Here is a 26,242-nt window from a genome sequence, read left to right as displayed (position 1 = left end):
ATTAGATTTCCCAAACACTACAGTAGCATTAGCTAAAGAAGTAGGTTTTAAAAAAAAGTAGTTTCATTTCAGTACCCAGACAACTTCTTCCTTTTCACTGCTTTATCTAGTCCTGTTTGTATTTGTCCAACACCGCGTGCTAGACCTTTGGGGTCAGTATCCTTCATAATAACTTTATAACCTTTATCTATTGACACATGTGCTATACCAGCACCCATGAGTCCTGCACCTATTACTGCAATATTTCTGAAACATAAATATAAAAATATATTAACAAACAATTATGAATAAAATAAGCATTTTTAAAAAAATCAGCTTAGCATGAGACTGATTTTAAATACTCTTTAGGGAACACAAGGGGAAAAGTGAATATTACTACTGTCTGTCAAACCACTGGACAAAAACAAAATGATTTTCTCAACATTGTCATGGTCTCTTCTGTAGTGCTTCGAGAATTTCGGAGTAAATTCTAGAACCACTCAGCCTTCCACCATTTCGAACACCTGAGTTTTTAGAAGTGAGTAGGAGAAAAGAATACACCCTAGTACACATCACCTATTTGTATGTACAGGTCAAGAAACAGTTACGAGAAAAAGATAGACCCAGCGGCCAAATGGCAGCAGACAAGTACCTGCTGTACGGTCCACGGAGTTTCTGTGTACAGGTAGAGAAGAAAAGAAAAGTTGATGTAGTATTCTGTGCTCTTTAGTGTCTCTTGATTGTAAAAAGACTAACTAACAATTGAATATAGATTTCTATATACATTCACATACTGGACTCACTTGAGACTGGAGAGTTTTAACTTACTTTGTGTCTTGGCTGTGAACGAAGCAAGACACATGTATGATGTTCATAAATTATTTGGTTATCAAACCAATGATATCTGAATATGTGTAAATGAGTCTAATATTTAAGGACTAATTTAACTTGCAGAAGTTGTTGTCCATGGAAGTTGAAAATATAAAGTGATTGAACTGAAAAGTTCCCAAATTATTTCAAGGATAGAGAAGTAGTTTAATAAATTCCTTTAGCCAGCTATAGTCTTCAAGAGAAGCAGCTTTTGGGAGATCGGGGTAGCTGATTACCCAGAGAAGAGGATTGGCTACACACATCATACAAGTTAACTGACTTGAGAGATGTGTGAGCGTTGCAACCCAATACCACACGTGTCTTGTCAACCGAAAAATGTTAGAACGTGGAGACCCAGTAACAGGACCCGAAGAAAGCAGGAATTTTAAGACAGAAATGGGAAGAAGATATTATGAGTTGCCATAGCAACCAGGCATAGCAAGTACGAGAACTGTTTCCACTAATTGTATTGAGTCCAATAAACCAATGGAAGAAAGTTGCAAGTACAACACAGTAAAAGATATGAGAAAGTAATAGCGGCAAAAATCCAGAGAAAAGACCTCAACCTTTCGACTAACAAGATTGAGCTTGGAGAGTAAGCCGTCTTCACACACGTCCATCACACCGATGCAGTAACCAGCCACTGACATCGACTGCACCAGCTGCTGCTCACCGGTGCTGACTCTGCATCCACTCGCCAACAATGATGCTGAAACCAAAATTCAATGCCACCGGCGCCAGTGCTGCCCACTGGTGCTGATTACACATTCGCTTACCAACACAGCTAGATCTCTACACAAGTTGTTAAAGAGGATTGTGCCTGTTAAGTCGCCTTCACACTCCGCTCTAGTCAGTGGTGGCCCCGATTGTAATGCCAACAGCAGCTGATGCTCTCCACATATAGTTAGCTCTTATTTTTACCTAGCCAGCCAGTCTCTCCTGCCATCCACGTATAGTTAGGTCTTATTTTTACCTAAGCTGCTATTTGAAAGTAATCTCTTAGGCCGTTGGTCTACACAAACCTGGGTGCAGATTAATAAACTGCAAAGCATGTTAGATTAATAGAAAATATGATTTTGTATGAATCATTACATAATTGTGATAATATAATACATATTTTATAAGTAATGGAGAACGTTTGTTTTGCCCCTTTATGATATGTGTTGTATAGGGGAGGGTTTATATTAGTTTTGAAAGGGGTGGGTAGTGTAGGTAAAAGCACGACTAACACAACACACACATCACACCTTTACACAACCCTCGCAGACAAGTTTAACTGGTTCCTCACCATTTGCTGTTCCGTAGGGGTTGCTAAGATTTTTCTTCAGTGACTTCAAAGGTGAAGGTGAGAATGTCTGTCTGTTCTGCAGGAGACGTTTAACATCATACCTCCTTCGGCTTTTCACTCAAGTACTCGCGAAGTAGGGATCCTGGGGAAGGTGGGATGGGAAGGGTTTCCAGTCTTTGGGACTATCTTCTTTCTCTTCTTTGATTTTAGCAACCATTTCTACTTTTTTCTTTCTTACTTCTCATCTGAGTACTGGTCTATCTTTCCCTCTTTCCATATGCATATACTTCTATAACTGAAGTTCTTATTTTCCATGGTTTCCAATAACCTTCAACTTATTTCGTATAAGTAGGCTGAGGAATCAGGCTACACAAACACACTTCCGCATACACAAACCATAACACAAAGAGACAAACAATGAAAGTCTGGATTAAAAGGATGTGAGAACCGTCAAGTGTTGTAGGGGGAAAGAACGTGCACATAGAGAAATATGAACTTATGGTTGTTCATTGTGACAGTTCTACATTGCCTAGGTACTTGAAAAAAAACTACCATGTTGTTGAAGAGCATAACTGATAAGCGTAAATCAGGGAGGAACTAATTGTTATAATTATTTAGGAATGTCAGTCTAACAAATATTCTGATGACTTGTAGGATAGTGGGACTCTCATAACTTAAGTAAACATATTATATATTGAACAATGTATGTATTCATGAAGTAGATGCTGGAAACATAGAAGTTGGTAAGTAAAAGAGGACTCTAAGGTATAAAAGAGAAGTATGAAGAAGCGAGCATGAAGGGTGAAGCAGATTTTAGTTTTACCAGATAATATTTTGTTATAGTGTACATAAAGATGTATACTAGGGTAATGAACCATGAGGCCTACTCGAGAAGGATAAGGGAGGATGCACCCAGCATATATTTGATGAAAAGGGCAGATAGGCAGACCTAAGAAAAGCTGACCTATACTGTATGGACAGGGGCACCAAGAAGGGGATTAACCTTTACTATAGGAAAATAGGAATTATAAAAAGGAGCGCACTTACCAAAACAGAAGGAGAAAGGGTACTCATAGGATCAATCCGTAATGTGAGGTATACGTACTGTTTCTAGAGGGGAAAGGACAGTATCATGATGAAAGTCACAAAAGTTTGTAGAAATTATTTTGGTAGCATTATTACATTTTATGAGTGTCAATAGGAACACTTATTTTGACCACAGTTCCTCCAGACTACAAAAAGTTTATAAATAATTAGACCATTGCGTACTAAAGAAGTAGTACAAAGAAATAAAATAAGTACTCAAGTGTCGTGAACACCTGGAGTTTGTGATTGGAAATTGAAACAGAGTCCTAACAAACCCTAACTATTAGGAAAACTTACCAGATCACAATGGAATATTGGGAGTTGATGTCAAAATAGAGCGAGAGTAGAATACATGAAAGATTACCTAAAATTTATTCTAAATGAGTACAAAGATCAATGTTGGAATGTACATTGTTAGAATTGTATGTGATATAAATTTACATGATGATTGTATAAAATATCGCGTATTCCACTTAAGGAGGTGGGGTGGGGGGTGGGGAGGGAATACGTAGTGCTTCGAGAATTTCGGAGTAAATTCTAGAACCACTCAGCCTTCCACTGTTTCGAACACCCATATTTAACAGGTGAGTGGGAGAAACAAATATGCCCTACTACCCATCACCTATTTGTATGTGCAGGTCAAAAAACAGTTATGAGAAAAAGATGAACCCGGCGGCCGAACGGCGGAAGACAAGTACCTGCTGGAAGGTTCCTCACTTCCCGTGTACAGGTAGAGAAGAACAAGAAAAGTTTATGCAGTATTCTAACTATTTGCTGACCAGTTCCCTTTCTAGGCAGTGCCTAGGCCAATTATCCTTTTCCTTGTACACTGTCAAGGTTGTCAACTTTCATAAACCCTGAATGAGACTTTTACTCTGCAGTGGAGTGTGTGCAGATATGAAACTTCCTAGCAGATAAAAACTGTGTGATGGGCCAAGACTCGACCTCGGGACCTTTGCCTTTCACAAGCAAGTGCTCTACCATCTGAGCTACTGAAGCACGACTTACGCCCCATCCTCACAGCTTTACTTTCGCTTGGGTAGCTCAGATGGTAGAGCACTTGCTCACGAAAGGCAAAGGTCCTGAGTTCGAGTCTCGGTTTGGCACATAATTTTAATCTGTCAGGAAGTTTCATATCAGCACACACTCCGCTGCAGAGTGAAAATCTCATTCTGGAAACATCCCCCAGGCTGTGGCTAAGCCATGTCTCTGCAATATCCTTTCTTCCAGGGGTGCTATTTCTGCTAAGTTTGCAGGAGAGCTTCTGTGAAGTTTTGAAAGTAGCAGACGAGGTACTGGCGGAAGTAAAGCTGTGAGGACAGGGCATGAGTCATGCTTGGGTAGCTCCAATGGTAGAGCAGTTGTCCACGAAAGGCAAAGGTCCCGAGTTTGAGTCTCAGTCCAGCACACAGTTTTAATCTGCCAGGAAGTTTGATAAACCCTTTTTGAAAACTAGCTGAATACCTGCAGCTTCACCCGCATATGCATATAACACAAACATCTTTTTTCCCCTGCAACCCCCTTCTCTATTCTCTTGGTCCCTCTCAATCCCCCCCCCCACTCATCACCCCTCCACCCACCCCTCTTCCTGTACACACTTTCTGTCCCCTTTCTCTGCCCATTTCCTCATAACCCTGCCCCACCTCTCTGTACCCCCAGCCAACTATTCCTCCTCCCCTCTACTCCTGTCCATCTCCTCCTTACTCACTGACTACCCACATCTCCTCCTGCCCCCTTCTATCTTTTCACCTTACACACACACACACACACACACACACACACACACACACACTATCCTCCCTTCTCCTTACCCCTCTCTCTATCAATCCTTTTGGGAGCCCCTCTCTGTCCATTCTCTCTCCTGCCCTCCTCTCCCCCTACTTATCTTTTTCCCCATGGTTTCACACGCATACATGTTAGAAAAAAATATTGTATGCATCTCCCCTTCCTTCCTTCCTTCCTTCCCCCCCCCCCCTCATCCATATCCTCCTCCTGCTCTCACCCATGATCTCCTCTTACCTCCATCTCCCTGTCCACACCCTTCTTATCCCATCCCTCTGCCCTCTGTCCATCTCCTTACCCCACTCTGCCTATTCCTCCTTGCTTCTCTGTACATCCCCTCTCTTTATCCATCTTCTTCTCCTCCCCTCCCCCCTGTTTACCTACTCCTTCCTTGGTCCCTCTGTCAATTCTACCCTCACCCTATCCATCTACTACTCCACCCAATCTTTCTCCCCTCTATCTGTTCCTACATCCTATTGATCTCCTTCCCCTCGATTTCCTTCCTCCTACCCTCTACCCTCTCCCTCTGTACATTCCCTCCTGTGCCTTTCCCTATCCATACCTTAATGTCTCCCCTCCCCCCACCCTCCTGTAACACCATTCCCTCCTCTATCCATCTAAACCTACTTCCAACTACACCCATCTGCACAAGTCAGTAACCCTTGTACAACAGGTCAGTTAAGCAGGCCATTAGCATTCCCCAGCATGCCCCTTGTTCAGGCAACCTACTTCAGATCAAAGGCTTGAAAAACCTAGGCAGGCTAATACTATTTGTACAGAACACAACTGGTGTGCAGGACAGCCTATACAGCACAGGCTAAAAAATGTTTCTGCCCTCATCTCTGATCCTATTGGAGTAGATCCTATTGGAATGGCGATCCTATTGGAATGGCGCGCACGCATGCGCGCGCGCACACACACACACACACACACACACACACACACACACAGGTGATAAGCATGCATATGAGAGTGTGCGTGCACCCACGATTGTTCAGTTATCCAATAGAATATTGAAATCTGGAGATCAACCAGTAAACTTCTTGGAAAAAGATCAAGATTTCAATTGAGAGACAGAAAATAATAAAATTTCAATGTGTAAAACACTGAAGTACACTCATGCTTCTCTGCTTAAAAGAAGAAAGTTAGTTTGTCAGTAATGGTGCAAACTGCAATTAAAAACATTGTGAAAGTCAAGGTTTAACTTCATTATAGTCGAAAATAACGAAAAGCTTGCTTATGCTACTATTTTTTATTAATTTATATGACCATGATTCATGTAATATGAAATAACGGACTTCGTGCAATTTTGGAGTTTCTACAGTATCTTCATTAATTCAGCTTATATTTATGTCAAGTGTCGAAAATCAAATACTGACAGTTCCTAAGAAGACCAGCTTCAGTACAAAACCACAATTATCAATATTTAAAGTTTATCACTCTCTTTTAAGCCATATTGCTCTTACTTCACTTGATGAGATGGGTTACCAAAGCGATTCTTTTTGCATTCTGTCTGTCCTTTGAAAAGACCCATTAGTCCTCTACTCTGTGGAGTCATTGCCAGCTGTCCAAATGCAGCACTCTCTGCAGCATATCCTGACTCTGGTCCTTTTTCAATGCCAGTTCGAATGACTTCCAGTATCTGGTGGGAAGAAAGAGTGAGATCTAATGTTAATATGTATCACCTGTAATGATACGTTGTGTGTACTATAATATGCTGTGACTTACCAAACGAGAAAGCGCTGGTAGATAGACACAATATTATATTTTTCCCACGTGCAATGTTTCCTGACTTACCAAATGGGAAAGTGCTGGAGATAGATACAATAAAAAACACACAAATATCAAGCGCGCGCGCGCACGCACATACACAAGCAGACATGTGTAAAGGCAAAGAGTTTGGGCAGAGATGTCAGTCGAGGCGGAAGTACAGAGGCAAAGATGTTATTGAGTGACAAGTGATGTATGAGGGGCGGCAACTTGAAATTAGTGGAGGTTGAGGCTTGGTGGGTAGTGGGAAGAGAGGATATATTGAAGGACAAGTTCCCATCTCCGGAGTTCTGATAGGGTGGTGTCAGTGGGAATTATCCAGATAACCCGGACGGTGTAACACTATGCCAAGATGTGCTGGCAGTGCACCAAGGTGTGTTTAGCCACAGGGTGATCCTCATTACCAACAAACTCTGTCTGCCTGTGTCCATTCATGCAAATGGACAGTTTGTTGCTGGCCATTCCCACATAGAAAGCTTCACAGTGTAGGCTGGTCAGTTGGGAAATCACGTGGGTGCTTTCACACGTGGCTCTGCCTTTGATCGTGTACACCTTCCGGGTTACAGGACTGGAGTAGGTGGTGATGGGAGGGTGCATGGGACAGGTTTTACACCAGGGGCGGTTACAAGGGTAGGAGCCAGACGGTATGGAAGGTGGTTTGGGGATTTCATAGTGATGAACGAAGAGGTTACAAAGGTTAGGTTGATGGCGGAAAGACACTCTTGGTGGAGTGGGGAGGATTTCATGAAGGATGGATCTCATTTCACGGCAGGATTTGAGGAAGTCGTATCCCTGCTGGAGAGCCACATTCAGAGTTTGATCCAGTCCCGGAAGGTATCCTGTCACAAGTGGTGCACTTTTGGGGTTCTTCTGTGGGAGGTTCTGGGTTTGAGGGGATGAGGAAGTGGCTCTGGTTATTTGCTTCTGTACCAGGTCGGGAGGGTAGTTGCGGGATGTGAAAGCTGTTTTCAGGTGGTTGGTGTAATGGTTCATGGATTCGGGATTGGAGCAGATTCGTTTGCCATGAAGACCTAAGCTGTAGGGAAGGGACTGTTTGATATGGAATGGGTGGCAGCTGTCATAATGGAGGTACTGTTGCTTGTTGGTGAGTTTGATGTGAACGGATGTGTGAAGCTGGCCATTGGACAGATGGAGGTCAACTTCGAGGAAAGTGGCATGGGATTTGGCGTAGGACCAGGTGAATCTGATCGAAGCAAAGGAGTTGAGGTTGGAGAGGAAATTCTGGAGTTCTTCTTCACTGTGAGTCCAGATCATGAAGATGTCATCAATAACTCTGTACCAAACTTTGGGTTGGCTGGCCTGGGTAGCCTAGAAGGCTTCCTCCATGCGACCCATAAATAGGTTGCCGTACAAAGGGGCCATCCTGATAGCCATGGCTGTTCCCTTTAATTGTTGGTATGTCTGACCTTCAAAAGTGAAGAAGTTGTGAGTTAGGATGAAGCTGGCTAAGGTGATGAGGAACGAGGTTTTAGGTAGGGTGGCAGGTGAACAGCGTGAAAGGAAGTGCTCCATCGCAGCGAGGCCCTAGACGTGCGGAATATTTGAGTATAGGGACATGGCATCAATGGTTACAAGGATGGTTTCCGGGGGTAACAGATTGGGTAAGGATTCCAGGCGTTCGAGAAAGTGGTTGGTGTCTTTGATGAAGGATGGGAGACTGCACGTAATGGGTTGAAGGTGTTGATCTACGTAGGCAGAGATACATTCTGTGGGGGCTAGGTAACCAGCTACAATGGGGCTGCCGGCATGTTTGGGTTTGTGAATTTTAGGAAGTAGGTAGAAGGTAGGGATGCCGGGTGTCGGTGGGGTCAGGAGGTTGATGGAGTCAGGTGCAAGGTTTTGTAGGGGGCCTAAGGTTCTGAGGATTCCTTGAAGCTCTGCCGGGACATCAGGAATGGGATTACCTTGGCAAACTTTGTATGTAGTGTTGTCTGAAAGCTGACGCAGTCCCTCAGCCACATACTCCCGACGATCAAGTACAATGGTTGTGGAACCCTTGTCAGCCGGAAGAATGATGATGGATCGGTCAGCCTTCAGATCACGGATAGCCTGGGCTTCAGCTGAGGTGATGTTGGGAGTAGGATTAAGGTTTTTCAAGAAAGATTGAGAGGCAAGGCTGGAAGTGAGAAACTCCTGGTAGGTTTGGAGAGGGTGATTTTGAGGAAGAGGAGGTGGGTCCCACTGTGATGGAGGACGGAACTGTTCCAGGCAGGGTTCAAGTTGGATAGTGTCTTGAGTTGGATCATTGGGAGTAGGATTAGGATTATTTTTCTTCATGGCAAAGTGATATTTTCAGCAGAGACTACGAGTGTAGGACAGTAAATCTTTGACAAGGGCTGTTTGATTGAATCTGGGAGTGGGGCTGAAGGTGAGGCCTTTGGATAGGACAGAGGTTTCGGATTGGGAGAGAGGTTTGGAGGAAAGGTTAACTACTGAATTGGGGTGTTGTGGTGCCAGATTGTGTTGACTAGAATTTAGAGGTTTTGGGGGGAGTGGAGCTGGAAGTGGGAGATTGAGTAGATGGGAGAGACTGGGTCTGTGTGCAATGAGAGGAGGTTGAGGTTTGTTGGAAAGGTTGTGGAGGGTGAGTGAGTTGCCTTTCCGGAGGTGGGAAACCAAGAGATTGGATAGTTTTTTGAGGTAGAGGGTGGCATGCTGTTCTAATTTGCGGTTGGCCTGTAGGAGGATGCTCTGAACAGCCGGTGTGGATGTGGAGAGGAAAGATTGAGGACTTTTATTAAGGATAGGAGTTCACGGGTGTGTTCATTGGCTGAGTTTATGTGTAGGTGGAGGATTAGGTGGGTAAGGACAATGGATTGTTCAGTTTGGAACTGGTATAGGGACTGAGGGAAAGAAGGGTTACAGCCAGAGATGTGAACTTTAAGTTTGAGGCCTTCAGGGGTAATGCCAAATGTCCGACAAGCCTGAGTGAATGAAATATGGGAGCGTAATCTGGCTAGGGCGAAGGCATGTTTGCGGAGGGAATGTAAATAAAACTTAATGAGGTCGTTGTGGGGATGTTGTGAGGGTGACATGGTATTAGAAGGTGGAAAGTGTAACATGAGGCTACAGTGAAAATAAAAATATATGGGGAGAGATAAAGGTGAAGTAGAAAGCAACTGGAGTTCTGGTGTGAAAAAAAAGTCGAAAAAGTGTTGGTTTAAGCTGAGCTATGTTGATCCTGTGGTGAACTTGGGTTGGTAAACAATGATGTGCACAAAGGTTAGGTGGTTGTGCTGCCTCCAAAACACGTTAAAGGGTGGAGAAATACGGGAAAATTTCGAAAAAAACTGCGTGTAAATGTACTAAAAGGACTGGTTATGTGGTGGCAGATTATGAAAATGAGGCTAACAATTGTCTGATGAAGAAATAACGTTAAAACCTGTGGGAAGCTGCTAAAAAATTATCGGTTATGTGGGAAAAATGTGAATGGAAATAAAACGAAAGTTGTTAGAACTAACTGAAATGGTTGTTTAACAGGTGAAAGGAACTGAAGCTGTGAAATAACATTCACGAGGTTACACAAGAAATGTTTGTAAACTGGGAGCGGTGGATTTTATAGCAGTGGTAGTGTTGAAAGTGTTAAAAATTTTTGGTTATGGTTTGGAAGTAAATTACATATTATTGAGTATATACAGACAGGATAAATTGTATGGTATATTACGGAAAAAAGGGAAGGTGAATACAAAGTGAAACTACTTGCACAAACAAAAACTAGAAAGTAAGATGACAGAAAAGATTTCGAAATGCAACAGTGACAATAACAAACATAATTGTTGGGTTCAAATTAATGATATGAATATAATAGAAAGAAACATTCCACATGGGAAAAATATATTAAAAAAAGATGCTGTGACTTACCCAACGGGAAAGCACTGGTAGATAGACACAATAAGAAACATACAAACACACACACAAATATCAAGCTTTCGCAACCCACGGTTGCTTCATCAGGAAAGAGGGAAGGAGAGGGAAAGACGAAAGGATGTGGGTTTTAAGGGAGAGGGTAAGGAGTCATTCCAATAAATATATATTCTGTGACGGTTCTACCTTTTTTTTTTTTTTTTTTTTTTTTTTTTTTTTTTTTTTTTTTTTTTTTTTTTTTTTTTTTTTTAGGTATACATACGAAGAGGTGTACGTAAAGAAAGAATGGAGGTGATAAACTCATTCACAAAGAGAAACAGAAGCATAGGAGTTAGTGGAATAACTATAAAGCAGTAGTGAGCAGGGGATAAACAAGGAAGAGGAGTGAGCAAAGAAAGAGAACGTAGGCTAGAGTGGAATTAATCGTGACAGTCATTTAAGAAAAGTCAGTTTAATTAATACTCTGAGGAATTGATGGATTGTAGGATAGTGGGACTTACCATAGCGTATGTAGACATATTATCTATGCTGAGTATAGAAGTTGAGAAGTAGAGGAGGACTCTAGGGAGTAATGAAGCAGTAAAAAGTGAATGCAAAGTGTAAAATAGAATACTTATAGTATACATAGGAACACACACACACACACACACACACACACACACACACACACACACACACACACACAGTAATTATTATTTAATTTATACTGTGCATATATTTTTGTACATTCGTATTACAAATAAGCTGGGCCAAATATGCAAAGGGGAAGAAAAAACTACCTTTCAAGAGTACAAAGCTCATAATTATTGCACCTGTAAATTTGGTGTAAAGATTATCTGGCTGCTGCAATTGATTTTTAGTTTTTGTGCATATCAGAAGTCATCAATACTATTAAAAAAATATATATATTAAATTTGGCTTCACTGTGACAGGACACATTCTTGAGCGTTACTTAAACATTGGGTGAATTTTATGTTGCATGTGCACGAGAGAAAAGAAGACGAGGCCTGTTCCAGAAGTCAAAATTTTGCCACAACCTACGAGAACGTCGTTCAGGCCAGACAATAAACAATTAAATTTTTGTAGATAGAAATTTAGAGTAACAATTTAAATGTCTACCGGTTTGAATCGAATTGATTGAGTGACTGTTGGGTTGAACTTTAGATAGGAAGTGTTTATTATAAATGAGTATTATGCAAAGTTTAGGTCAGTGACATTATTAACTCAGATGCGAGTGACTTGTTGTTCTGTGTATTAATGGTTCTTACTAGGGCGGCTTATAAAATGGCAATGCAACAGCAGAGCGAATCACAACAGCCCTCAGGTGTTTCTGAGGTTAGTGAAACATTAGACGCTAGCTTAACTGAAGTAGTGCCTAGCGGCAGCATTAATCAGGCCCCACAACAAAGCTTAAGTGTTTCGATGTCATCTGAGCAGGATGAAATAAACCCATTGACTGTAATCATGCAGCAGTTAACACTGTTAGCCAAAAATGTAACAGACTTAACTAAAGCGCAAATAGAGACTAAAAGGGAAATCAATGAATAATTAGCAGCCAATCAAGTGAAAGTGAAACAATTAGCAGCCAATCAAGTGAAAGTCCAGGAGCAATTACTAGCTAATCAAATAAAGTTGAATGAGCAATTAGAAGCTAATCAAGTGGAATTAAATAATAAATTAGTAGAGAGTTTTCAGAAACTTGATGATAAATTAAATAAAACTGTGGAAGAATTGAAAATTCAGAATGAAAAGACAGAATTAAAATTAGCTGCTCAAATTGAGCAAGTCACTCAGCAGTGTAATGAAAATACTAAGAAGTTACGCCTAGAGTTAACCAAGTATGTTGCTACTAAGCTTGATACTATTAAAGAGCAGGTCGAGTCAATCCCACAGATAGTTCAAGCACAAGAACAGAAGCAATGTTCTATGGTGGTAATTCCGGTATTAGTTGAAGTTAAAGATGAATTAAAACAACAAGTAAATGAGATGTCAGCAGATATGCAGGATTTGAGACAATCACAAGACAAGATTCCAAAGGACATCCAAAATTTGGATAAATCCATAAATAACATAAAGGAGAGACAAGACGAGGTTGATCATAAGGTAAACATTCTCACAGGAAAGTTCTCACAGTTAAGTTTGGAAAGGCAATGCATTTCTTCAGACAATATTGAACATACGGTCAGAGCAGCTATACAATCTATGACCAAGAGTTCTGAAGAAAATTTATTTAATAAAGGTTTGCGAGAAGCCAAAGAACAACTAGGCGAAGAACTTAAACAATGAAAGAAAACATTGAGAGATCTTTAAACCTATCTCGAGAACATTTGCGTTCCACGCAAGGAAGTGAACCCATAATGAGATCTATCAATGAAGCTACATTATTAAACCGATCAAGTACAGAAAGGGACATTAATGCACACGTTCGTTTTTGCAATCAACATCAATCCCAACACTATGAGGGTAGTCATAATGACTGTAATTGTAAAAGCAATACTGAGGAGAAAAAACTGAACAACGTCCTGTCACTGTCGCCAAATTTAATATTTTTTTGTGGTATTCAAAAAATTTCAAAACCTCTCTCACACCGGCCTGATTTAGCTTCACTGATCAGGATAGTAAAAACATGCATATGTTAAGGGAATTTTCATTCACAAAGCAGGCGTATCACATTCACACAGTTCAATACTGTTCAATCCTGATTAAATTGAGCTTAACTTAAATTCCATAAGGCAGTGAAGCAATTTTGAAGTCTCAGTGCGACGAAAATTGTCAGTCGATCTCCTGAAAACATTTGTAATAATTATTAACTTTCGGTGATCACATGGGGAAGACCGGAGACCTGCTGGTAAGACCGTGTTAGCCAATTTATTTGAAGTAACTGGATATCTTGGGCATACAAAACGGCAGGTTCGTCCAGTGTAAATCATACGTTCCCCACTGATCCCTTGCAACACAGCATAGTAAGCAGACACTGTCAATAATAATCAGTTAAATAATACGCGAACACACTTACTTTAGTTTAGTTCATGTATTAAATTCCTTCTCATACAGAATCTCATCAAGATGGCGACTAGCTCAACAATACGTAGATATACATCCTCCTCCTTTCACGGCTAATCGGCAAGCTCAATCTTTCTTTTCATAAGAGAAAACATAGATAGCAGAGAGGCTATTCCATGGAGTAAACGGACGCTTCAAGGAATAATAGGGCTTGAAACTACTTTGCATTGATAATCATCGTATATTAAAGTTTAGGAATTGGTAAGATAAGAAGAGATATTTCGAGATATGTACTGAGTTATATAATTTATAAAATTTCTGAAAATATCGCGGAGAGACTGCTGCAAGAGACATTGCAACACACGCGTTTCACAGGTTGGCAACACTCGCAATGTGAACAAAAACAAACGAACAGACAAAAACACTGTTGCAGGGCAGAAGGAGAAACAGTTTCAGAAAGTGAAGTGTAAATAATGCAGTGCAAGAAATACTGCAATATGGCAAAAACTGCCAAGTGCAAATGAGAAATGAAGCACTTCGACGCCACCCAGTGCTAGCAAGGAGGGAAATAGCAGAATATGTAAAGAAACACCCTAAGTAACTTGCACACCAACTTTATAATCAAAACACTGTTTTTAACCTAAAACAAGCAAAACCATCCAAATGATTGTGTCTAATTTGCACAATAACCACGGATAAATAAAAGTGAAACACATCTGGTTTAATTATTTTTTATTAAATTGCAGTCAGCTCGAGACAGATAACCTATAGCAACAGATTTTAATAGCTGCTGTGGAAGATGGGCATGTGAACAAATGTATGAAAGCAAACTACATCCGATACCTTGGCCAGTGAAGTCAACATTTAGATCGAGTTTATGCAATCCACCAGTAAATAACTAAAATAAGAGGTGCAGTGGGGAAATGGATGATTTGGAAACCCTGGAAATAGCATGCTACATCCAGAATCAGAAAACTGGAGTGGTGCCATCTGGCCATCATACCTCTGGCATTGACCATGATACTGATGTTTAGGTGAGGCGGCATTGTGGACCAGTGAACAACACACTATCACTGTGAAGGCATTTTACAAAAACAATCACAGCTATTTGGCTGTGCAGGTGTATTTCATGCTCATTACAAACTCGCATGTTATGTCCTAGTCCCGTCAGCAAGTGCTATCATAGTGTGGGTACAGAACTTTGAGGAAACGGCTCATATGGTGCAAAAGAGGTGGTGGAAGTGCATAATGCATTCGTGCAACAGAGAATGTTGCAAGATTGGAAGAAGCCTACAGCCAATGTCTCAGGTGTTATGCATACATGCACATGCTTCAATCTGACATATCTGATCACAGTGTAGAAGTGCAATACTACCCATAGAAAATTCTGAGAGTGCAAAAATTGAATGCAGATGGCCTCCCAAAAAGAATATGCTTTTGCTGGGAATTGTTCTAACTCATGAATGACAATCTGAACAATGAGGCCAATTTGTGTGTGTATCAGGCTTGTTAACAAGCATAACTTTAGATACTGGTCATGTGAAAATCCTGAAATGATACACGAAATGCCACTTCACAGTCAGAATGTGATAATGTGGTATGATGTATCATCATCATTTGGAATCATAGGATCTTAGTTTTTTAAAGATTATCGTGGCAATGTTGTTCTGTGAATGCAAAATGTTATGTTCACATGCTCTACCATTTCCTAGTGCAACAATGTGCTGATCTTCCTGTCACTGCAAACACATTCTTCCAACAAAACAAGGCCCCATTCCATACCTCATGGCATCTCATTAACATGTTAGAGAACATCTTTCCTGGTCATCATCTCCAAGAATGGGGACATTTCCTGGCTCCGTGATATCCTGACCTTTCAGCATGTCTTTTCTTGCTTTGGGGTCATTTGAAATCTGGTGTGACCCAGAACATGCCATCCAGGAAATGAAGGATCAAGTTCACAGGGAAATTAATTGAATTCCAGTGCCTGTCCTACAAGATGTGATTTCTAACTTCCGGAGAAGACTTGAAATGTGCATGAAGGAAATTGGCGACCATCTACGTGACACTCTTATATGATGGGCATTTTAAATGGCAGACACTGTAAATACATACTGTATTTATTTTGTATCACTAGTGGAGGTTTCAAGATTACCCACTGTCTGAGCCACCATTTAAAATACCATTTACTCTTATTGTTTTTTTTTTTAAAGATTTATTTTATGCATGTAGTCTGTACCTTGTGGGTACAGTGATTACTTTGTTCATTTAACTGTCTGGTTATTCCACTTGCCATGGAAATGGACATATAAAGCTTTTTCTGTTTCAAATTCCTTGTAAGAAGTGTGGCAATTTTACTGTTAGTTAGTAAAGATGCAACTTCTGTTTAAGTTTCACTAATTTTAGGCCTGATGTGGTCTTCTCCTTGTATTTTTATCATCATTCTGCTGATGACATCTTTGTGGAATGCAATTTATCCCGTTAAGCACTAGAAGCCCAGTCTGTTTATGCCAACTCTGTAATATTGGTCAGTTATTTTGTGAAGTTACCACAATGCCAGATAACCAGTCCACCTATGTTTATTTATCAAGAATATTCTGAACACTTTTTGATATTTTACATATCATATTTTGTCACTGAAAAGGATGTATCAAATCTGTCTTGCAATGCACGCACGTTCAAGATCAGCTACTTCCCTGCGAGTAGTCTCCTAGGATGAGAATTTGTTTTAATATGCAATTATGCCTGCCAGAGGAATTCCAAAGTTTGCTCCCAAGCAACCTCTCAGAATTGTTGAGCTTTTGGTTCTGATGGTTTAACTACAGAATGTCAAATCCACAGTTCTGTAAAATCTATTCTGTTTGACTACATTTTCAGTACTTCATTCCCAATGACTTCTCTGTACTTGAAGTGTTGCACTGAAGCTAATCCCATCGGTCTCCCGTTTTAAGCACCTATTTGCCCTCTTTTTTTTCTAAGCATTGATCATAAGAATGGAAAATACCTTTTTTTGTGTCCGCTGTGATTTTCAAAGGAACATGTTTCTTTCCACATTTCTGTGTAATGTTTAATGTTTAATGTCAGTGAAAGCTTTCTTTCAATTGTATTCAGTGAAACTAACATGCACAGTATTTCTCCCCACTTGCCTAAGTGGTATAGCATTTATCTGAAATCCAAGCGGCAATATTCTATGGCACACCTTGGTACTTTTTTTGTGTGGTAACCTTTGACATTTTGGTGTGTGTGTGTGTGTGTGTGTGTTTTCACCACACATTAGTTTTGAAGGTTATGGTCAATGTATTCTGAATTTCTTATTGGCTGAGACTCTACAGAAATTCACCAAGTCCCTGAGAAAAACTTTATTGTTTGCAGTGATCAGTTTTCAATTCGTATACAATATTACTATAGGAAAATACTGTCCGATGATGAACGATTTTTAATTGTGTTGGTGTCCATGCACATACAAAAAGTTGTTTGACCACCGATACAGGGCGCACATCATATTACACTGTCCCAAGTGTGGACTGGAGAGCCCCACACATGTATCCCACAAATAGTGGTGATACTTACCAGCTGATGGTATGCAGTCCTTCAAGGTCATTATAATAATGAGCACAAACATGTCATGACAGAATCTAAAAGTGCGTTCTTCCCTCCTCTCCCCTTATGCACCTTTTAGTACCCCACTTTACAGTTTCCCACCCATTGAGACATGGCTTACCACTAGAAGGCAACACAACCTCCTCCTGCCTCTGTTAAGTAGGAATTCTGCATTAGCGGCTTATCGCAGTCTCCCGGCCCCTCTTTTTTGTCTCTTGCCTACAAATGGCTTTTGTTTACATTTTCTTTTAAATGACTTGACAGCACTGTCACATTCTCACAGTGTGGCTTGTCACACTTTAAATGTAGCACTTTAATATTTTGTACACTGACTGGAAACTGCATACATTCTTTCCTTTCATTGTCATTATATTTATAGTGCTATTTTGTCACTTTTACTAGGATTGTAGGCAAAGAGTGTAGTTGCACGATTTACTTTTCACTGATGTTTAAGCTGGCCCTTTTGTTTACTTCACGTTACATGTACTTGATTAATATGTAATTCTAATTCTTGTAGTTTGATTTTTCAAATGAGAAAAATGATATAAGTATAGGGTTTTTGAAGTTTAGAATTTTCATTTTATGTTCAGTCAATATTTTTAAGTCTACTCACAAACTGTGCTCTTTATACAACCATACCAAGAACTCTAATGTGACTAAAGAGAGGTTTTTTTTTTTAACCAATGTTGAATGTGCCAGTTGTATTTTTTGTTGTTTACTGCATAGCTAATGAATATTTATCATTTCTGTTGTAACTACTACTGCAGTTCAAGCTACTCACATTACATCATTATTGGGTTTAACCATTTGTAGTATGCAAATGTGGTTAAGGGAGATATGACTTTTGAGGACATTTCGGTTACATGCTGTGTGTTACGTACATACAAGTTTGTATATTAAGCTTAACTTATCTTCATGGAAAAGCTTTCTCTTTTCCCAGTTTAAATAACTGCCTTGTTTAAATCAAGTCAAAATACTTACACATAATTTTCACTATTTCTCATGCAAGCATGATTCCTGGCCCTTGTTACATCGGATTTTTTTTTTTTGTTCAACTTTTATTGGCTTAATACACTTTAGTTTAGCTACATGAAAAAAGTAGTTTTTCTTTTGAATAATGCAGTGTACCCAGGTGAAGCTTAATATCGATGTTTGTTTATATTCAGAACTGCAGTATCACAATGACTGTGGCAGTGTGTTATTCTTCCTGTTTTCTACACCATTCTCTTGGTTATTAGGGAACTTAATTTTTGTTCACCAGGGACCTGAGATCTCACTGGATTATAGTTCCTAGCATTCAATGGATTCAATTAGCTGTATTCTGTAATTCAAGTTTAATTAACTTAAATGTTGTTGTTGTTGTCTTGTTCAATCCAGAGACTGGTTTGATGCAGCTCTCCACACTACTCTATCCTGTGCAAACTACATCTCCAAGTACCTAATGCAACCTACATCCTTCTGAATCTGCTTAGTGTATTCATCTCTTGGTCTCCCTCTACCATTTTTATCCTCCATGCTGCCCTCCAATACTCAGAACATGTCCTATCAACTGATCCCTTTTTCTAGTCAAGTTGTGCCACAAATTTCTCTTCTCCCCAATTCTATTCAATACCTCCTCATTACTTAAATGATCTAATCTTCGGCATTCTTCTATAGCACCACATTTTGAAAGCTTCTATTCTACAATGCTACTCCTGGACCACGAGTCTACAAATACTAGAAACATAGGTTTGCCTTTCCTTAATCTATCTTCTAAGATAAGTGGTAGGGGCAGTATTGCTTCACGTGTTCCAACATTTCTACATAATCCAAACTGATCTTCCCCAAGGTCGCTTTCTACCACTTTTTTCATTTGTCTGTAATGAATTTGTGTTAGTATTTTGCAGTTGTGACTTATTAAACTGATAGTTTGGTAATTTTCACATCTGTCAACACCTGCTCTCTTTGGGATTGAAGTCTGAGGGTATTTCGCCTGTCTCATACATCTTGCTCACGTGATGGTACAGTTTTGTCAGTGCTGGCTCTCTCAAGACTATCAGTAGTTCTAATGGAATATTGTCTACTCTCAGGGCCTTGTTTCGACTTAGGTCTTTCAGTGCTCTGTCGAACTTCATCCAGTATCATATCTCCCATTTCATCTCCATCTATGTCCTCTTCCATTTCCATAATATTGTTCTCAAATACATCGCCCCTGTATAGACCCTCTATATACTCCTTCCACCTTTCTGCTTTCCCTTCTTTGCTTAGAACTGGTTTTCCATCTCAGCTCTTGATATTCATGCAAGTGGTTCTATTCCCTCCAAAGGTCTCTCTAATTTTCCTGTAGTGATGTATGCCTCTACATCCTTACATTTGTCCTCTAGCCATCCCTGGTTAGCCATCCCTGTTTAGCCATTTTGCACTTTCTGTTGATCTCATTTTTGAGATGCTTGTATTCCTTTCTGCCTGCTTCATTTACTGAATTTTTATACTTTCTCCTTTCATCAATTAATTGAATATCTCTTGTGTTACCCAAGGATTTCAATCAGCCCTCATCTTTTTATCTGCTTGATCCTCTGCTATCTTTACTATTTCATCTCTCAAAGCTACACCTTCTTCTTCTACTGAATTTCTTTCCTGCGTTCTTGTCAATCGTTCCTTTATGCTCTCTGAAACTGTCTACAACCTCTGATTCTTTCAGTTTATCCAGGTCCCACCTCATCAAATTCCCACCTATTTGCAATTTCTTCAGTTTTAATCTACAGTTCATAACCAATAGATTGTGGTCAGAGTCCACATCTGCCCCGGAAATGTCTTACAATTTAAAAACTGGTTCCTAAATTTCTGTCTAACCATCATACGAGGGTTGTTTTTTGAAGTAAGGACCGTTTTTATTAAAAAAAAAAAAAAAAAAAAAAAAAAAAAAAAAAAAAAAAAAAAAAAAAAATACAAATACTTTTGTAAAAAACTTTTATTTTCTGATTCTACACACTTTTACCTATTTTTCTACATAGTTGCCTTGTTTATTTAAGCACTTGTCATACCGTAAACTAAGTTTTTAATTCCCTCTTCAAAGAATTTGGCCGCCTGCTCCGACAGCCAAGAGTTCACGGCCGCTTTCACTTCATCATCGTCATTGAAGCGCTGTCCACCAAGATGGTGTTTCAGGTACCGGAAAAGGTTAAAATCGATAGGAGCAAGGTCGGGGCTGTATGGTGCATGGTCCAAAACTTCCCAGCCAAAAGAATCAATCAAATCCCGAGTCTTTTGAGAGGTGTGAGGCCTAGCGTTATCATGCAGGAGCAAAACTCTTTTTGTCAGCATGCCGCGCCTTTTGTTTTGAATTGCTCTGCGGAGCTTCTTCAGAGTTGCACAGTAGGCATCTGAGTTGATTGTCGTTCCTCGTGGCATAAAGTCCACTAGCAAAACAACGCGCCGGTCCCAGAACACAGTTGCCATAATCTTGCGCTTTGACAGCGTCTGTTTGGCTTTGACCTTGACGGGTGAGGTTGTGTGTCGCCATTTCATCGATTGCCGCTTGCTTTCGGGAGTGATACGGGATACCCATGTTTCAACTCCAGTGACAATTTGACTCAACATGTCATCCCCTTCTTCCTCGTAATGAATCAAAAAGTCCAATGAAGTGGCAAATCTCTTCCCTTTGTGGTCCTCTGTGAGGAGTCTGGGTACCCACCAAGAACACAGTGTCTTAAAGTTCAGGTTTTCAGACACAATTTTGTACAAAACCGATCTTGAAACTTGTGGAAATTCCAAAGAAAGAGTGGAAATAAAAAAAAAAAAAAAAAAAAAAAAAACAAACCTTGTATAATTAACTCTGATAAAAAATTTAAGTCCCTTCCGTGGGTTTTACCACTAAAGTAATAGACTCAAGAGCCAAAGAAACTTTTACATCTGTTTAATATCGTGTGGGGTCCCCGCGACCACACACAAGTGCTGCAACACAATGTGGTGTGTACTCGACTAATGTCTGAAGTGGTGCTGGAGGAAATTGACACCATGAATCCTGCAGGGCCATCCATAAATCCATAAAATTACAAAGGGATGGAGATCTCTTTTGAACAGCATGTTGCAAGGCATCCGAGATATGTTCAATAATGTTCATGTCTGAGGAGTTTGGTCACCAGCAGAATTGTTTAAACTCATAAGAGTGTTCCTAGGGCCACTCTGCAGCAATTCTGGAAATGTGGGGAATTGTCCTGCTGGAAATGCTCAATTCTGATGGAATGCACAATGGACATGAATGGATGCTGGTGATCAGACAAGATGCTGATGTACATGTCACCTGTCAGAGTCGTATCTAGATATATCAGGGGTCCCATATCACTCCAACTGCACACTTCCCAAACCATTACAGAGCCTCCACCAGCTTTAACAGTCCCCTGCTGACATGCAGGGTTCATGGATTCGTGAGGTTGTCTCCATACCAGTACACGTCCATCCATTCAATGCAATTTGAAATGAGACTCGTCCAACCAAGCAACATGTTTCCAGTCATCAACAGTCCAATGTTGCTATTGACGGGCCCAGGTGATTTGTAAAATCTGTGTTTCGTGCAGTCATCAAGGGTACACGAGTGGGCCTTCAGCTTCAAAAGTCCGTATCAACGGTGTTTTGTTGAATGGTTTGCACGCTGAGACTTACTGATGCCCTAGCATTGAAATCTGCAGCAATTTGCAAAAGGGTTGCACTTCTGCCACACTGAACGATTCTCTTCAGTCTTCGTTGATCAATTGTTGCAGGATCGTTTTGCGGCTGCCGCGATGTCTGAGATTTGATGTTTTACCAGATTCCTGATATTCATGGTACACTTGTGAAATGGTTGTACAGGAAAATCCCTACTACATCGCTACCTTGGAAATGCTGTGTCCCATGGCTCATGCACCGACTATAACAGGACATTCAAACACACTTAAATCTTGATACCCTGCCACTGTAGCAGCAGTAACCAATCTAACAACAGCGCCAGACACTTGCTGTCTTACATAGGTTATTGCTGACCACAGTGCCGTATTCTGGCTGTTTACATATCTCTGCATTTAAATATGCATGCCTATACCAGCTTCCATGGCGCTTCAGTGTATTTTGCCTATGGGAAACTTGTTGTTCAATCAGTATTTACTCTTCCAAATTAAATTTTTAAATAATGAAGATGACTTCCATGCAATCGTTCCAGTGTTCCCCATGAAAACTGTATTTGTGCTTCCATGGCATCAATTCTACATATGAAGTGTTACAGGTAACTTATTGTACCTCTTGCTCACATTACTCAACTGCTGTGGATGACAATGAGAAATACTATCTTCTCTTGTATCACCATGCTGCCATTTTTCAGAGCAGTTAAAAAAATATTTTTGTTAAAATTTTATGTAAACTCATCTGGTAAGCTTACCCTATCACGATGCCCCCCCCCCCCCCCTCACCACCCTAAAAGTAGGCTGTACCAAAAGGAGGAGGAGTGTGCATGATATCTAGCTAGTCTGATAAATATTTCAATTTATTTCTCCAATTTTTCATTTTAATATTGATCTGTAATGTTCTAGCACAATTCATTGTGGCCTATGTGTCGTGTAGGATTATTGCTTCTGCAAAGGTTTTCATTCCCGTGGAACGTGCTCTGTTGATAACACGCATTTCGTACCCATTCTCAGTAGCCAATAGGAAGTACAAGAAACAAATCAAATGTCAACTGCAGGCCAACACTTGTATCATTGGTTCCAGATTGGACTCGCTCGTTCTGGCTTTCAGCTAGCAATGACCCGATTTCTTTCCTACTCCTTTTTTCCTGCAGTTACTTTTGACACTGAAATTGACTACTACTTAGGACTGCCATGACTGGCTAATGACCTCATAAGCCAACCTGGGCAGGCTCCATTTGTATTCCAAATGCAAAAGAAATCTGTTTGTTCATGAAAATCCACATTTTATAATTCAATTGCTCCTAAAAGATTCTTATATCATGCCCATCCTGACCAGAATGCTTCAGTACCTGGACACTGCTTACGATGGAACTATAAGGTATTATCAAAAAGTAATGGGAATTTAGTTTCCTGGCCTTATACATCAGATTTTCAATTTTTTTTATCTTGTTGGTACATGTGTTCTTGATGTATGTTTGCATTTTTAGCTGCTTTAAATATTTAGATCATTGTTGACAGTCGAAAAGGTTACACGTGTTTTCGAGTGCTCAGGGAATTTTTACTCTTGAAAAAGGTGGATCAAAGAATTTACATTAAATTTTGCTTGGAAAATGGAAAAAAAATGCAGCACCACATTCGAAATGTTGACTGTGGCTTTTGGCAAATCTACTATGAGTAAGGCAAGTGTTTACAAGTGGTATAATCATTTCAAAGATCGTCAAAAAAAGACGACAACCACACTGGACACATTAGCACTTCAATTACTGACAATGTCGGAGAAGTAAAGGAAATGGTTCTAGAAAATAGTGTCATCACCATATGAGAGGTTCCTGATGATGCTTGGCTGACAGCAAGCAATTTTTTCAGATGTTTTGACATGAAACATGCAGCAGCGAAGTTTTTCCAAAACTGCTGATTTTTAACTAAAAATGATGATGTGTAGACATGCTCAGAAATTGTTGAATGAAGTAGTCAATGATCAAGAACTTCTAAAAAGGATTATAACAGGTGGCAAAATATGGATATGCAGGTATGACATCGGAACCAAGGTCCAATTGCCCAAATAAAACTTTCTGTAGAGCAAAGATTGAAAGAAATTCAACAATTTCAACCACATGTGAAGATTCTTCTCACTGTTTTCTCCTGCACACTTGCGTGAAGAAATCCAAAGAAAATGACCAGGATTGTGGCAAAACCAATCATGGAAATTTCATCACAATAATGCTCCTGTTCACACCTCAATGCTTGTTCATGATCTTTTGGCAACAAACAAAACCGTTACGTCGTCTCAGTCACTGCATTCTTTGGATGTGAGCCCCCTGTGACTTCTTTCTTTTCACAAGGCTGAAAAGAACAATAAAAGAATGTCATTTTGCCACCACTGATGAAATAAAAACAAAATTGCTGAATGAGCTGAACTTCATAATGAACAGTGAATTCCAGAAGTGCTTCCAAGATTGGAAAATGCACTGGCACAAGCCTATTATATCTGAGGGAGGATTACTTTGAATGGGACGAAGTTTATGCTGAATAGATAAAGATTCTTTAAGGAAAACAGAAGTTCTCATTACTTTCTGCTCACACCGCATATACTGGACCTAATGGCAACAAACGGATGTGACCTCTTTGAGGATGTTCACACTGAAACTGTTATTAGCGACTATGAAACAGTTGCAGCAAGAATAATGGTTACCCAAGTACAAAGGACTATTGGAACAAGTATAAAGACTTATATGTTCAGTGAACTAAATAAAGAAGCATTTGTTTAGTTTCATCAGGAGGAAGAATTCAGCTCGGAACAGAAGCATGTAGAGAAACTAGGGCACTAGTTGAGAATAATAAACAGTTTATCACTGGGTACATATGTACCTACCACAACAATCTGTGATGAGAGAGACCTCAGTGATGTACAGTCTCTGCAAAGAATCTTCAAAAGAATCTGAACACTGGACAACATACATAAACCACAGCATAGATGTTGTTGTTGTTGTTATTGTTGTTGTCTTCAGTCCAGAGACTGGTTTGATGAAGCTCTCTATACTACTATATCCTGTGCAAGCCTCTTCATCTCCGAGTAACTACTGAAACCTCCATCCTTCTGAATCCGTTTAGTGTATTCATCTATTGGTCCCCTCCTACGATTTTTACCGTATAGACTATAGATATAGGATGCTAAATTAAATACAATGTGCTGTCAAAATTACTATGCTTGGAGCCTCCACTGACTACCATGGCAAAGTCTTATCACAATACCTCTCTAATTAAAATAGAGGGTGTCAAAGCCAAAGCTAACAATATTATGAAAAGGATAGTTACTATTCACAATACAGCAAAGATGCTGGATCACTGATCGACACAACAAAAAGACTGTCAGAAAGACAGTTTTCGACCAACAAAGCCTTTGTCAAAAATAGACAAAAAACAAACAAAAAAACAAACACACACACACACACACACACACACACACACACACACACACACACACACACACACAAAAATGCAACTCACACACACATTATCACTGTGTCTGACAGCTGAGGGCAGACTGCGAGCAGTAGTGCATGATGGGCAAGGCAACCAGATGAGGGTAAGGAGGAGGCTGGGGCTGAAAGGGGGAGGGATCGGTAAAGTGTTGCTAGTGGGAGCATGCACACGGTGCAGAGAGGGTAGGGCAGCTAGGTACAGTTGGGAGGTTAGACGGAGGGCTGGGAAGTGTGCAGCGGGGAAGGCGGGGGGAGGGGTTGGGGAGAGGGGAGATAGTGTTAGCGGAAAAGAAAAGTAGTAAAAAGAATGGGTGCATAGGTGGAATAGAGGGCTGTGTAATGCTGGATGAGAGCAGGGAGGTGCTAGATGGATGTGGACAATGACTAACAAAGGTTGGGGTCAGGAGGCTTATCGGAACGTAGGATATATTGCAGGGCAAGTTCCCACCTGCGGAATTCAGAAAGTTGGTGTTGGTGGGAAGCATCCAAATGGTACATGCTGTGAAGAAATCATTTATATGGAGAACGTTGTGTTGAGCGGTGTGCTCAGCAACAGTATGGTCCTGTTTCTTGGCAACAGTTTGTTGGAGGCCATTAATGCAGACAGATAACTTGTTGGTTGTCATGCCCACATAGAATGCAGCACAGTGGTTGCAGCTTAGCTTGTAGATCACATTAATGGTTTCACAGGTAGCACTGGCTTTGATGGGATAGGTGACATTTGTGACCGGACTGGAGTACATGGTGGTGGTGGTTGTGGTTTAGGTGGGGTTGAGGGGGGTGGGGAGGGGGGGGGGGTATGGGACAGGCCTTGCATCTAGATCTATTACAAGGATATGAGCCATGAGGCAAGGGGTGGG

The 26,242-nt window shown here is 40.4% G+C and overlaps 1 protein-coding gene across 1 annotated transcript in view; it reads right to left on the bottom strand.

The window, feature by feature from the left end:
* Nucleotides 1-26,242, bottom strand: part of LOC124798046 (trifunctional enzyme subunit alpha, mitochondrial) — a 156,766-nt gene that overhangs the window by 27,161 nt on the left and 103,363 nt on the right. The window contains exons 6-7 of the mRNA XM_047261266.1: nt 6,472-6,647; nt 76-246 (exon numbers count right to left, since the gene is read on the bottom strand). Coding sequence (XP_047117222.1) covers nt 76-246; nt 6,472-6,647 — 347 coding nt within the window. The remainder of the gene's footprint in view (nt 1-75; nt 247-6,471; nt 6,648-26,242) is intronic.

The sequence above is a fragment of the Schistocerca piceifrons genome, chromosome 5 (genome assembly GCF_021461385.2).
Source record: "Schistocerca piceifrons isolate TAMUIC-IGC-003096 chromosome 5, iqSchPice1.1, whole genome shotgun sequence".
Classification (NCBI taxonomy): Eukaryota; Metazoa; Arthropoda; class Insecta; order Orthoptera; family Acrididae; genus Schistocerca; species Schistocerca piceifrons.
This window is presented reverse-complemented; position numbering and strand designations above follow the sequence as displayed.